Genomic DNA, 15,954 nt, shown 5'->3' with positions numbered 1-15,954 from the left:
TTCTCAGCAGAACTCCTTCAACTTCATCAGCATGACCTTGATGTAACCTTCATTTAGTCCACCTGACTCGTTTCTCAGCAAAGATACATTACTTTTTATATACAGTAGTAAGAAGCTGATTAACGCCATAGCAGATATGCCGATGTTCCTCAAGTCCACTGTACAGAGGAACTGTATCTTATCTCTGCTCTGTAAGGTGCCTCAAAAAATTAGCTGACCTCCTGCGCGCGCGCACACACGTCAGTGCATCGCTGTGCCTCTGTATGTGACTGTAATCACGTGTCGGTTTTACTGTAATCTGATTGGTTCATCACTAACAAGCTTCAGAGCAATAACTGACTTTCAGCCTGCAATAGGTTTTTATCTCTCTCTCTCTCTCTTCCTCTCTCTCTCTCTCTCTCTCTCTCTCTGACTTCCTGCTTCTCTCAGATCTACACTTTGATATCAGAAGTAAAGGTCATTAATTGTTGTTACAGACCTCAGTCTCAGATCCATGGAAATTGTGTTGTAAAAGTAGTTCAAGGAAAGACAACAGTCTTATGACCTGCTTAACTTCATCACCAAGCCCTCCTCCTCCTCCTCTGCCACCACCCACCACCACCAAACACTCCTCCTCCACCAGCACACTTCTCCACTACCACCAAACACCAAAGGGGGAGAGGGGGGGGGAGGGGAGAGGAGGGGAAGAGAGGAGGGAGGAGGAGAAAGAGAGATTAGATTAGATTCAACTTTGTACACATGTACAAGTAAAAGGCAACTAAATGCAGTTTAGATTTGTGTTTACATAAATTACATAAAATAAATAAAATGGTATTATAGGAGTAATTTACAGATGTGTATGTACTATGAACATAATATACAGATGACTATTACTATAAACAGAAATTTACAGAAGGATATGTGCTATGAACATAATATATGGCTATTACTATAAACAGAAATCAGGTAGAATGAAGTGTTTTAGTGCAAGATGCATATGTAAACAGTTGGTACTGTAAATAAACAGTTGGTAGCGCATATGAGCATAAGTTTTACTTGTAAACAGTCCATTAGTGCAATGGGGGATGTAGCAGTGTATGAAGGAAAGTAGGATCAGTGAGGGGCAGAGTTTAGTAAAGAGACAGCTCTAGAAAAAAAGCTGTTCTTTAGTCTGCTGGTCCTGGTCCGGAGGCACCTGAAACGCCTGCCGGAGGGCAGAAGAGAATAGAGTCTATGGGCGGGATGAGAGGAGTCCTTAAGAATGCTGCGAGCTCGACGTAGACAGCGTTTCTTCTGGATGTCCATGACTGGAAGTGGAGTCCCTGTGATGCGCTGGGCAGTTTTCACCACCCGCTGCAGTGCCTTATGCTCGGCAACAGAGCAGCTCCCATACCAGACTGTGACACAGCTGGTCAGGATGATTTCTATTGCACAGCGGTAGAAGTTCACCAGGATATCAGAGGAAAGCTGATTTTTCCTTAGTGTCCTCAGGAAAAAGAGGCGCTGGTGAGCCTTCTTGACCAGGCTGGAGGTGTTGGTAGTCCAGGACAGGTCCACCAAAATGTGGTTACCCAGGAACTTGAAACTGGAGACGCGCTCAACAGCCATCCAATTGATGTGGGTGATGTCATGTGTGCCTCTTGTCTCTTTCCTGGAGTCCACAATGAGCTCCTTTGTCTTGGAGGTGTTACAGCGCAAGTTATTGTCATTGCACCATTTGGCTAGGTGCTGGATCTCTTCCCTGTAGGCAGTCTCATCATTGTTAGTGATGAGACCAATCATGGTAGTGTCATCTGCAAACTTGATGATGGAGTTAGATATATTTACAGGCCTGCAGTCGGAGGTGAAGAGGGAGTAGAGAAAGGGGCTCAGCACACAGCCCTACAGGGTGGTAGTCGTTCAGGAAAATTGCAGATTCTGGAGAGACCCTGAGCCTCGCGATGTACTCGCGCCGCCATCTTTGTTGAGAGACACTGTACAGTGTGATCAGGGTGAAAGTAGGAACAAGACTCAATCTAGCAGCAGAACTAAAAGGAAGAAGCAGAAGGAAACACAGACGTGAGGATCTCTGGGATAAGAGACGACCTACCAAACCACCATCAACAAACCTGAGTGAACGTGTGAGAGTGAGGAGACGACAGCATCCAAATATCCCAGTTCACCAAACACTCCATATCCATGATCCCTCCAGATCTGCTCCTTTACCCCACAAACACCTACTGACTAAAGACTCCACTAAATAAATGTGTTCAGCCTCGACTTGAACACTGAGACTGTGTCTGAGTCCCGAACACTGAATAGAAGGTTGTTCCATAACTGTGGGGTTTATAAGAGAAACATCTGCCCCCTGCTGGAGTCTTCATTATTTGAGGTACCAACAAATAGCCTGCACCTTTTGATCTAAGTAGGCATAGAGGATCATACTGGTACAGAAGTTCACTCAGATACTGTGGCGTGAGAGCGTTAAGTGCTTTATACGTCAGTAGTAGTATTTTATAATCAGTGTGAGATGTAATTGGGAGCAGTGTAGATGATTAAAACAGGGCTGATGTGATCATATGTTCTAGATCTAGTGAGGACTCTTGCTGCTGCATTCTGAACTAACTGAAGCTTATTTCTGCACTTACTCCAACACCCAGACAGTAAAGCGTTACAGTAGTCTAATCTAGATGTTACAAAAGCATCTACTAGTTTTTCTGCAACCTGTAACGGCATCATATTTCTAATTTTAGCAATATTTCTAAGGTGAAAGAAGGCGATCCTGGTGATATTATTCACGTAAGACTCAAAGGAGAGACTCGGGTCAATAATCACACCAAGGTCTTTGACTGCTGTACACACTGAGACAGAAACACCATCCAGAGATGCTGCGTAATCGGAAAGTTTACGTCTAGCTGCATGTGGTCCTAGTAAAAGTACTTCTGTCTTATCTGAGTTGAGCAGAAGAAAGTTATCAAGCATCCACTGTCTAACGTCCTTTACGAACTTCCCAACATTGTTAAGCTGATCTCTTTCATCTGGCTTTGCTGAAATATACTGCTGCGTATCATCAGCATAGCAATGGAAGCGAATACCATGTTTATGTATAATTTCACTCAGAGGCAGCAGATATAAAGAGAAAAGCAGTGGGCCTAAGACAGATCCTTGCAGGACACCAAACTTTACCTCAGAGAGTGTGGAGAACTCACCTTCACCACCACCACCACTACACACCCCTCCTCCTTCACCCCACACTCCTCCTCCACCACCACCACACACTCCTCCTCCTTCACCACACACCCCTCCTCCTTCACCACACACCCCTCCTCCTTCACCACACACCCCTCCTCCTTCACCACACACCTCCTCCACCACCACACACCTCCTCCTCCACCACCACCACACCTCCTCCTCCACCACCACCACACCTCCTCCTCCACCACCACCACTATACACTCCTCCACCACCACACACCTCCTTCTCTACCACCACACCTCCTCCTACACCACTAAACACTCCTCTTCCTTCTCCACCACACCACACACTCCACCTCTACACACTCCTCCTCCTTCACCACCACACACCTCCTCCACCACCACACACTCCTCCTCCTCCTCCTCCACCACCACACCCTCCTTCTCCACCACCACCACCACCACCACACACTCCTCCTCCACCACCACCACTACACACTCCTTCTCCACCACCACACCTCCTCCTCCTTCACCATCACACTCCTCCTTCTTCACAACCACCACCACACTCCTCCTTCTTCACCACCACCACCACCACACACCGCCTCCTCCTCCACCACCACCACCACACACTCCACCTCTACACACTCCTCCTCCACCACCACACACTCCTCCTCCACCACCACTACACGCTCCTCCTCCACCACCACCACACTCATCCTCCTCCACCACCACACCTCCTCCTCCACCACCACCACCACACACCTCCTTCTCCACCACCACCCCACACTCCTCCTCCTCCACCACCACTACACTCCTCCTCCTCCTCCACCACCACCACACACTCCTCTTCTACCACCACCACCACACTCCTCCTCCACCACCACCACACACTCCTCCTCCACCACCACACACTCCTCCACCACCACCACACCTCCTCCACCACTACCACCACACTCCTTCTCCACCACCACCACACACCTCCTCCACCACCACCACACCTCCTCCTCCACCACCACCACCCCTCCTCCTCCACCACCACCACTATACACTCCTCCACCACCACACACCCTCCTTCTCTACCACCACACTCCTCCTCCTACACCACTAAACACTCCTCTTCCTTCTCCACCACACCACACACTCCACCTCTACACTCCTCCTCCTTCACCACCACACCTCCTCCACCACCACACCTCCTCCTCCTCCACCACCACACACCCTCCTTCTCCACCACCACCACCACCACCACACTTCTCCTCCTACACCACTACACACTCCTTCTCCACCACCACACTCCTCCTCCTCCTTCACCATCACACACCTCCTTCTTCACAACCACCACCACACACTCCTCCTTCTCCACCACCACCACACACACCGCCTCCTCCTCCACCACCACCACTACACTCTCCTCCACCTCTACACACTCCTCCTCCACCACCACACACTCCTCCTCCACCACCACTACACGCTCCTCCTCCACCACCACCACACTCATCCTCCTCCACCACCACACCTCCTCCTCCACCACCACCACCACACTCCTCCTTCTCCACCACCACCCCACACCTCCTCCTCCACCACCACTAAATGTTCCTCATCCTCCACCACCACACACTCCTCTTCTACCACCACCACCACACTCCTCCACCACCACCACACACTCCTCCTCCACCACCACACACCTCCACCACCACCACACCTCCTCCACCACCACCACCACCACACACTCCTTCTCCACCACCACCACACTCCTCCTCCACCACCACCACACCTCCTCCACCACCACCACACCTCCTCCACCACCACCACTACACTCCTCCTCCACCACCACTCCTCCTCCACCTCTACACTCCTCCTCCTTCACCTCTACACACTCCTCCTCCTCCACCTCACACACCTCCTCCACCACCACACACTCCTCCTCCACCACCACTACACGCTCCTCCTCCACCACCACCACACACTCATCCTCCTCCACCACCACCTCCTCCTCCACCACCACCACCACACCTCCTCCTTCTCCACCACCACCCCACACTCCTCCTCCTCCACCACCACTAAATGTTCCTCATCCTCCACCACCACACTCCTCTTCTACCACCACCACCACACTCCTCCTCCACCACCACCACACACTCCTCCTCCACCACCACACTCCTCCACCACCACCACACTCCTCCTCCACCACTACCACCACACTCCTTCTCCACCACCACCACACACTCCTCCTCCACCACCACCACACACCTCCTCCACTACCACCACACTCCTCCTCCACCACCACCACTACACTCCTCCTCCTCCACCACTACACTCCTCCTCCTCCACCTCTACACACTCCTCCTCCTTCACCTCTACACACTCCTCCTCCTCCACCTCTACACACCTCCTCCTTCACCACAGCTACACACTCCACCACTGCTACACACTCCTTCTCCGCCACCACACACTCCTCCTCCTCCTCTACCACCACACGCCCCTCCTTCTCCACCACCACACACTCCTCCTCCTCCTCCACCACCACCACACTCCTCCACCACCACTACACTCCTCCACCACCACCACACACTCCTCCACCACCACCACACCTCCACCACCACCACACACTCCTCCTTCTCTTCCACCACACACCTCCACCACCACTACACACTCCTCCACCACCACTACACACTCCTCCACCACCACTACACTCCTCCTTCTCTTCCACCACACCTCCACCACCACTACACACTCCTCCACCACCACACTCCTCCACCACCACTACACACTCCTCCTCCACCACCACACACCTCCTTCTCTTCCACCACACACTCCTCCACCACCACTACACACCTCCTCCACCACCACACACACTCCTCCTTCTCTTCCACCACACTCCTCCACCACCACTACACACCTCCTCCACCACCACACACTCCTCCACCACCACTACACCTCCTCCTCCACCACCACTCCTCCTTCTCTTCCACCACACTCCTCCACCACCACTACACTCCTCCTCCACCACCACACTCCTCCTCCACCACCACACACTCCTCCTTCTCTTCCACCACACTCCTCCTTCTCTTCCACCACACACTCCTCCACCACCCCTACACACTCCACCACCACTACACACTCCTTCTCCACCACCACACAATCCTCTTCGTTCTCCACCACAATTCACACTCCACCACCACATTTTAAACACTGCGTTGGATGACTGATTTCTTTTCGTCACTGTCTGTTAATAAATTCTTAATTCCGACATTTCAGCTGCAGCTCAATGGCAACAGGAATTTAGCCTTTTACTTCACATGAAAATAAATTTTTATTAGCCTTTTCATAATATAAATATTTTTATTGGTATTAGTGATAAAGATAATAATGCTGTAGTGATGAAAGCGTCCTGTCGTGTCCTGCAGCAGATTTCTGTATAATTGAGAGAATCTGACCGACACACTTCAGTGTTACTTCATCAGTAATTATTATAATGATATTTCTCTACACCTGAATGTGCAGGTGTATACACACACACACACACACACACACACACACACACACATACACAGGCGTTACCACGTTGTGGGTTATGTCGATTTCATCAGTATATAAAATATAAATGATATTAAAAATAAACTTTCTGGCTCATTGTGGTGTTGATCTCGGGATCAGGAGCTTCATTTTATTGCACATAGAAGCTGTTAATGTTTGTAATACATGTGGCTGTGTAGGAGCTTGTGTGTGTGTGTGTGTGTGTGTGTGTGTGTGTGTGTTCAGGATGTGTGTTTACTGACAAGGTTATTTACTGTGTGTGTTTCATCATGTACCAGAGGACACACCTGGAGATCTGTCCAAGAAAAGAGGTATTTTATCTGAAACAGTGTTTGGTGTGAAATTAGGATCTGCATGGTGAGAGTTTGGCTGCTGCCTAACAGTGCGTTTCAACTCTGAGTGTTTGTGCTGCTGATGTGTACAGATGTGGAGGTGAGGGAATGGGTGTGTGTTTTATTAACCTGCTGTATGCAGTGTTATTAAACTAATGATACAGGGATCCAGATGTGGTGTTCTGTGGCAGATGTGATGCTCTGCATGGTTTGTGGTTTTTATATGGAACAAAACGATGATCCGGTGTATGAATGATCTGCTGTGTAGAGTTGAACCTTTCAGCTGTAACATTATATCATCAGTAAACCTCTCCCTTTTAGAACAACCTTCTCACACCAAACATGCTGGTCTGAAACTAAGAGAAGCTCTTAAAGAGCAGCTCACCATCATCCACGAGAGGGTGGAGGCCAGAAAGATCGCCAAGATGGCACTGGCAGAGGTGAGGAGCATCATGGCCAGGGAGGAGGAGGAGAAGGTCCTGGAAAAGATCAGAGGGGAGACTGAGCGTAAAGCCTGGGAGAGAGCTGAGGCTCGACTCCGAGAAGAAGGAGAAAGGCTAGAGAGAGATGATGTGGAAAAAGTTATGGAGAGGATCAGGAGAGAGAAACAGGAGAGAGAGAAAAGGGCAGAGAAGATACAAACACAGAAAGAGGGGAAGAAGGAAACAACTGAAAAAGAGAAGAAAGTTCTTGATAAAGCTGCTGATATCTGGGAGAGAAAACCTGAGAAAGATGGAAAAGAAGCTAAAAAGCCCAAAAAGAAGCAGTGAGACGTCACAAATGAGAGGAAGATTGTAGTGGTGGTGGTGATATGCTGTAAGAACTTTTGTTTAATTCTGGATCATCTTCCAGGTTTATGGTGCAGAAGAACATTTTTACAAAATAAATGAAATCTTTAAGTCCCAATTTGACAAAAAAAAAAATACACTTCAGACCTGAACAAAGTTACATTCTTTTATTCAGACACTTGTTTCAGTCTGATCATTTACTCATGAGTTTTATTTGTGTGTGTGTGTGTGTGTGTGTGTGTGTGTGTGTGTGTGTGTGTGTGTGTGTGCGCGCTATAAATAATAAGTAAATTAATAAAAGGTGTGTGTGTGTGTGTGTGTGTGTGTGTGTGTGTTATAAATAAATAATGAATAAAGGGTGTGTAGGATTGTGTGTGTGTGTGTGCGTGCTATAAATAATAAGTAAATTAATAAAAGGTGTGTGTTATAAATAAATAATGAATAAAGGGTGTGTAGGATTGTGTGTGTGTGTGTTTGTGTGTGTGTGTTATAAATAAATAATTAAATGAATAAAGCGTGTGTGATTGTGTGTGTGTGTGTGTGATAAGTATATGAATAAAGGGTGTGTGGGTGTGTGTTATAAAGAAGTAAATTAATAAAAGGTGTGTGTGTGTGTGTGTGTGTGTGTGTTATAAATAAGTAAATTAATAAAAGGTGTGTGTTAGTGTGTGTGTGTGTGTGTGTGATAAGTATATGAATAAAGGATGTGTGTGTGTTATAAATAATTAGTAAATGAATAAAGGTGTGTGTGTGTGTGTGTGTGTGTGTGTGTGAGAAATAATAAGAAAATTAATAAAGGGTGTGTGTGTATTATAAATAATAACTAAATGAATAAAGGGTGTGTGTGTGTGTGTATGTGTGTTATAAATAAGTAAATGAATAAAGGGTGTGTGTGGGTGTGTGTTTGTGTGTTATAAATAAGTATATGAATAAAGGGTGTGTGTGTGTAAATAAGTATATGAATAAAGGTGTGTGTGTGTAAATAATAAGTATATGAATAAAGGGTGTGTGATTTTGTGTGTGTGTGATAAATAAGTAAATGAATAAAGGTGTGTGTGTGTGTTGTGTGTGTGTGTGTGTGTTATAAATAATAAATATATGAATAAAGGGTGTGTGTGTGTGTGTGTGTGTGTATAAATAATAAGTAAATGAATAAAGGGTGTGTGTGTGTGTGTTATAAATAATAAGTAAATGAATAAAGGGTGTGTGTGTGTGTGTGTGTGTTATAAATAATAAGTATATGAATAAGAGGGTGTGATTGTGTGTGTGTGTGTGTGTGTGTGTATGTTATAAATAAGTAAATAAATAAAGGTGTGTGTGTGTGTGTGTGTTATAAATAAGTAAATAAATAAAGGGTGTGTGTGTGTGTGTTATAAATAATAAATAAATAAAGGTGTGTGTGTGTGTTATAAATAATAAGTATATGAATAAGAGGGTGTGTGATTGTGTGTGTGTGTGTGTGTTATAAATAAGTAAATAAATAAAGGGTGTGTGTGTGTGTGTGTGTTATAAATAAGTAAATAAATAAAGGGTGTGTGTGTGTGTGTTATAAATAATAAGTAAATAAATAAAGGTGTGTGTGTGTGTGTGTGTGTGTGTGTTATAAATAATAAATAAATAAAGGGTGTGTGTGTTATAAATAATAAGTAAATAAATAAAGGGTGTGTGTGTGTTATAAATAATAAGTAAATAAATAAAGGGTGTGTGTGTGTGTGTGTGTGTGTGTGTTATAAATAATAAGTATATGAATAAGGGGGTGTGTGTGTGTGTGTGTAGATGAGTGTAGAGATTAGGAGAGTTTCGGTGTTGAGTGTAATTAAAGATTGAGACGTGTATGATACCTGATTCTGTCATTTCTCCATTTTTTTTAATGTGTTTATTAATAAAAACATCAGTCCATGATTTGAGGTTCAGTTGAAGTCCTGAGGTAGCGTTCTGTAGTTACAGTGAAAAACATGTGATTGGAGTCTGATCTCTTGTTCATTACGTCTGAGATGTGTTGGTTATAAGACTTCATACCTCATGTGTACATCCACGTGTGAAACCTTTAGGACTGAAGGAGAAGCCTGATGTTCTAGCCTCTGGACTGTCTGAACCTGCTGAAGGTAAAAAAAAACACACTTTTCCTTGATTTTGAATGAACAGATCTGAACAATACAAACGACCTGAATGTTCTTTATAATTCAAATCATTTTAGGAATAAATTGATGACATCGTCTTGTTTTAAGAAGATAGATTTTGCCATGACGTGTCTCTTCTTATTATTATTACATTTAATATCAACATGTTTTTTATTAGATATTCATCTCATTTTATCATCTTGTTTTATCCTATTGCTCCAAACTGATCTGCTCTTTCTGCTGCACGTTGGTCCAGTAGTGCTGTTTGTTTGTTTAACCTTTATTTTTACAGGCAAGTCATTAAGAACAGGTTCTTATTTACAATGGCGGCCTGAAATAAATATCTGACCTTCGTGCTCCACTAACCCAGAATAAGTCCTTATCTGGAGAAAAATGGATTATTACCCCTGACAGCAGTATAAGCTGCACAAGTGTGTGTGTGTGTGTGTGTGTGTGTGTGTGTTTACCCTGATCAATTATTTTTACCAGTGAAAATGATGAAGTTGTAGATATTTAAGTAATCTACAAATCCAGCATCATCTGTTCTTCAGCCTCAGAGCCGGTTGTAGAGAATCACATCCACGCTGCTGAACATGAAGAAACATCTCAGATCCCTTCAGGTATAAATAAACCACATCTGCTGAGATAATGTCAATATTATTTTATACATAATACAATCATTTAAATACAACTATTAAAAATTAAGAAAATTCTAATGCATTCCTTAGAGCTTGAGGTTGAGGAGGAGGAGCCTGTTCTCGTAGAGGAGGAGCCTCTGGTTTTAGAGGAGGAGCCTGTTCTTGTAGAGGAGGGGCCTCTGGTTGTGGAGAAGGAGCCTGTTCTTATAGAGGAGGAGCCTTTGGTTGTGGAGGAGGAGCCTGATCATGTGGAGGCGGAGCCTCTGGTTGTGGAAAAGGAGCCTGTTTTTATAGAGGAGGAGCCTGATCATGTGGAGGAGGAGCTGGATCATGTGGAGGAGGAGCCTCTGTTTGGAGAGGAGGAGGAAGTAAAACCACTCATGGGAGAAGAAGAGGTTCCTGAAGAAGAGCCTGAAGTGGTGGAGGAAGAGAAAGAAATAGTGGATGAAGTGTCAGTGGATGAGGAAGCCTTAGAAGAAGCTGTGCTTATTGAAGAGGCAATAGAAGAGCCTTCCTCTGCTGAGGAAGTGGTTGAAGAACCTGCTTCTTCTGAGGAAGTGGTTGAAGAACCTGCCTCTTCTGAGGAAGAAGTCGCCCTGGAAGAAACAGCTGTTGATGAAACTATAGACGAAGCAGCTCCGATCAAGGAGGTGGTTGATGAAGCTGCTAGTGTTGGTGAAGCTGTAGAAGAGGTGGTTCCTTCTGAGGAGACAGAAGAGGCAGGTCTATATGAAATAGTTGAAGAAACTATTTTTGTTAAAGAAGACGTGGTTGAAGAATCTGAATCTGAAGCATCTGTTGTAGAAGAAGTTTTTAAGGAAGTAGTGGAAGACTCAGCACCAGCAGAAGAAACAGAAGAAGAATCTGTCCCTGATGAGGTAGAGTTCGAAGAAGCAGTTCCAGTTGAGGAAGTAGTGGAGGAGCTTTCACCAGTGGAAGAAGTAGTAACTGTAAAAGAACCAGTAGAAGAGCCTGCTTCTTCTGAAGAAGCTGCAGAAGAAGAGGTTCCCATAGAGGATGTGGTGGAGGAGATCTTAACAGAAGAGGCTGAGGTTGCAGAAGAAGAACCGGGTAAGATCTCCATAACATTTACTTAAGACTGTTTAAACTTTATGTAGATGTTTAGAAGGAAATGTGTGCTGGATGAAGATGCTCTCGTTCCTCTTCCTGTTCTATAAAAAGTCTGCTGTGATCATTGATCATCATCATGACATCCAGATCTTTCAATTCTTCTCATCAGCTCTTTATCTGCTCATGCTTCAGGCACAAAGTGCAGTCAGAATGTCAATCAAATAAGCCCCGCCCTCTTTTTAACATCACACACTCTGTTTATTCCGTCATTTACACAAAATCAGAGTTTATTATTATTATTATTTTTATTATTATTATAATTTTATAATTGTTATGGAAATGAAGGAATTTTTAAACCTTTTATTTGTGGTGAATGTTGTAGAGGAGATCGAAGAAGATGAAGAAGATGATGATCCAGGTGAGGAATAAATCACATCATAGTTTAAATCTAAATCAGAATAAAACTCACACACACACACATGCGAGTGTGAGCATGTGTGTGTATATGTGAGCGTGTGCAAGTGTGTGTGTGTGTGTGAGCGTGTGTGTGTGTGTATGTGGCGTATGTGTGTGTGAGCACGTGTGTCTGTGTGTGAGCGTGTGTATGTGTGTAAACAGCGTGTGTGTGTGTGAGCATGTGTGTGCGTGTGCGTGCGTGCGTGTGGCGTGTGTGAGCATGTGTGCGTGCGTGCGTGAGTGAGCGTATATGTGTGTGAGTGGCGTGCGTGTGTGTGTGTGTGTGAGTGCGTGTGTGCGTGTGAATGTGAGCGTGTGTGTGTGTGCGAGAGTGAGCGTGTGTGTGAGTGAGTGTGTGTGCGCGTGTATGCGAGAGTGAGCGTGTGTGTGTGAGTGAGCGTGTGTGTGTAAGTCAGTGAGTGAGTGTGTGCGAGAGTGAGCGTGTGTGTGTGTGTGTGTGGTTAATAATATGTCTCTGTAATCTGAACAGATGATGGAGAAGAACAGAACGAGGAGCCGACGGGTAACATTTCAATTTTCATCTGAAATTTCAGGAATTTATAATTTTTGGTTTATTATTATTATTATTATTATTAGCTCACACACACACACACACGAGTGAGTTTTTTTCCGCACTGCTGTGTGTGTGTTACAGAGACGTAAGTGTTGGCACCCGTGTGGACGAGAGAGAAAGGATTTACTCATATGAGAGCTGCAGAGTATCAACAAAACTCCAGCATTTGACCAACTGCATCCATCTTTTATTTGATTTGATGCTCAGATGTTTGATTTCACACATTTTTTTTATTTTAAACAAGTTTAAGTTCATTACATATTTTTCACTTCTTTACTTTGAGTTTCTCCTTCTGTTTCTGTTAGACGTCAAAATGCCGTTATTAAGTTTGTTGAGAATCAGACGAGATCCTGTGTATTGAAGCTGCTTTGTGAATGTGAGCTCTTCACGTGTGTGTGTGTGTGAGTGTGAGAGAGAGATATGTATACACCCATTTTGGTGTTAATGTGAAGGTATGACACAAAGCTGCACTGATGGCTTTCACTCCTCACTTCAGCATTACAGAAAGTTGTGTGTGTGTGTTTCTTACTACAGAGCCATGAATCACTTTGTCACAGTTGTACTAAGCTCAGTTTTCACTCGTGTGTGTGTGTGTGTGTGTATAGTGATGGTGATTATACACGGCGTTACAGTACAGATTGTGTAGTTCACAAACACTACACTAGTGCAGTTTCTGTTGTCAGTTTTTTTCACAACACTTCGGCTGTTAAATTTTTTTTTGTTGTTTTTTTTAATGATGTGTTAATGTGAATGTTTTTAAACGGTATTAAACGTTGGGTAATTTACAGCGTTTTCTTTTGTTTTTTAATGTTGTGTGGAAGTGTCCAGTCTGAGGTGTTTGTAAGCCATATGTGGGACTTTGAATCTGGAGAAGGGGAAACACAAACCAGCAATAAATGTCTGCACCTGATTTAGTTACAGTTTGTGTGTAAACAGGATTTTATTTCTGATTAGGTTTACATGATATCCTGCTGTAGGGTCTAACACACTAACTTATTGCAGTTTTAAAGACTTTTGGGTCATAATTCTGTGTAAAAGTTTCCTTTCTGAATGCTGCAATAAAGGGTTGAAAAAAAAACTGATTTTGGGCTGAATTGTGTCATTAATAATCTTATTTGTAGTTCAGACAAAATACTACACTTCTGTTCACCCCAAAAAAAATTCTTTTTTTCAGCTTCTCGCATTAGGGGGCGCCACAGCGGATCATCCGTCTCCATCCCCCAATGTCCTCTACATCTCTCTCTTTCACACCATCTACCTGCATGTCTTCCCTCACCACATCCATAAACCTCCTCCTTGTTCTTCCTCTTTTCCTCCTTCCTGGTGTCTCCATCCTCAGCATTCTCCTACTGATATACCCCATGTCCCTCCTCTGCACATGTCCAAACCATCTCAATCTCACCTCCCTCACCTTGTCTTCAAAACGTCCTACATGTCCCACTAATAAACTCATTTCTAATCCTGTCCATCGTCGTCACTCCCAATGAACATCTCAACATCTTCAGCTCTGCTACCTCCAGCTCCACCTCCTGTCTTTTACTCAATGCCACTGTCTCTAATCCATACAACATCTCAGGTCTCACCACAGTCCTATAAACTTTCCTTTCACTCTCACAGATACTCTTCTATCACAAATCACTCCTGCTATCAATCTTCTCCACCCACTCCACCCTGCCTGCACTCTTTTCTTCACTTCTCTAACACACTCTCCATTACTTTACACTGTTGACCCCAGGTACCTGAACTCCTCCACCTTCTCCACCTCTTCTCCCTACAACCGCACCCCTCCACTGCCCTCCCTCTCATTCACACACATGTACTCTGTCTTACTCCTACTGACTTTCATTCCCCTTCTCTCCAGCGTGTACCTCCACCTCTCCAGGATCTTCTCCACCTGCTCCCTACTCTCACCACAAATCCCAATATCATCCACAAACATCATAATCCACAGAGACTCCTGTCTGACCTCGTCCTTTAACCTGTCCATCACCACTGCAAACAGGAAAGGGCTCAGAGACGATCCTTGATGCAAACCAACCTCCACCTTGAACCAGTCTGTTGTTCCTACTGCACACTGTCCTGCACCACCCTCACATACTTCTCTGACACACCAGACTTACTCATACAATACCACAACTCCTCTCTCCAAATCCACAAACACACAATGCAGCTCCTTCTGACCTTCTCTATACTTCTCCATCAACACTCTCAAAGCAAATAATGCGTCTGTGGTGCTCTTCCTCGGCATGAAACCATACTGTTGCTCACAGATGGTCACCTCTTCTCTCAGCCTGGCTTCCACTACTCTTTATAACTACTATAACTTCATGGTGTGACTGATCAACTTTATTCCCCTGTAGTTACTGCAGGTCTGCACATCTCCCTTATGCTTAAAGATCAGTACCAGCACACTCCTTCTCCAGTCTTTAGGCATCTTCTCACCTTCCAGAGTCTTGTTAAAAACTCCACTGCATCTCTCCTAAACATCTCCACGCGTCTACCGGTATGTCATTTGGTCCAACCGACTTTCCACTCTTCATCCTCTTAATCTCTGCTCTCACTTCTTCCTTACTAATCCTATCCACTTCCTGCTTCACATCTTTACACCATCCAACCTTCTCTCTCTCTCTCTCTCATTTTCCTTATTCATTAGCTGCTCAAAATACTCCCTCCATCTTCTCAACACACTTCCATCTCCATCCTTTACTGCTCTAACTTGCAGCACATCCTTCCCAGCTCGGTTCCTCTGCCTGGACAATCGCTACAAATACTTTTCTCCTTCCTCAGTGTCCAACTTCTTCTACAGCTCCTCATATGCCTTTTCCTTGTCTTTCACCACATCCCTCTTTATCTGCTGCTGCATCTCCTTGTACTCCTGCCTACTTTTCTCATCACTCTGTCGATCCCAATTCTGTTTCTCCAACCTCTTTCTCCTTCTGCTCTCCTGCACTTCCTCATTCCACCACCACGTCTCTTTGCCTTCCTTTCTATTTCCAGATGTTACACCAAATACCTTTCTAACTGTCTCCCTCATCACTTCTGCAGTAGTTCCACAATCATCCAGCACCTCTTCACCACCACCGAGCTCCTGTCTGACCTCTTCCCTGAACCTCACACTACAGTCTTTCTCCTTCAGTTTTCACCATCTTATTCTTCTTTCAGTCCTCACTCTCCTCCTCTTCTTCTTCACCTCCAAAACCATCCTACAGACCACCATCCGATGCTGTCTAGCTACACTGTCCCCTGCCAACACCTTACAGTCTCCAATCTCCTTCAGGTTGCA

The 15,954-nt window shown here is 44.8% G+C and overlaps 1 protein-coding gene across 1 annotated transcript in view; it reads left to right on the top strand.

Moving 5' to 3' along the window:
• The window catches only part of asph (aspartate beta-hydroxylase), a 16,902-nt gene extending 3,149 nt beyond the window's left edge, over window positions 1-13,753 (top strand). Inside the window, exons 5-11 of the mRNA XM_046862482.1 lie at window positions 6,971-7,003; window positions 9,864-9,917; window positions 10,484-10,552; window positions 10,661-11,641; window positions 12,024-12,059; window positions 12,588-12,620; window positions 12,753-13,753. Of these exons, the coding sequence (XP_046718438.1) occupies window positions 6,971-7,003; window positions 9,864-9,917; window positions 10,484-10,552; window positions 10,661-11,641; window positions 12,024-12,059; window positions 12,588-12,620; window positions 12,753-12,760 (1,214 nt within the window). The 3' untranslated portion in view covers window positions 12,761-13,753. The remainder of the gene's footprint in view (window positions 1-6,970; window positions 7,004-9,863; window positions 9,918-10,483; window positions 10,553-10,660; window positions 11,642-12,023; window positions 12,060-12,587; window positions 12,621-12,752) is intronic.
• The last annotated feature ends 2,201 nt before the right edge of the window (window positions 13,754-15,954 follow it).

This window comes from Silurus meridionalis, chromosome 12 (genome assembly GCF_014805685.1).
Source record: "Silurus meridionalis isolate SWU-2019-XX chromosome 12, ASM1480568v1, whole genome shotgun sequence".
Classification (NCBI taxonomy): Eukaryota; Metazoa; Chordata; class Actinopteri; order Siluriformes; family Siluridae; genus Silurus; species Silurus meridionalis.
Note: the sequence above shows the minus strand (reverse complement) of the source record. Positions and strands in the feature narration are given on the sequence as shown.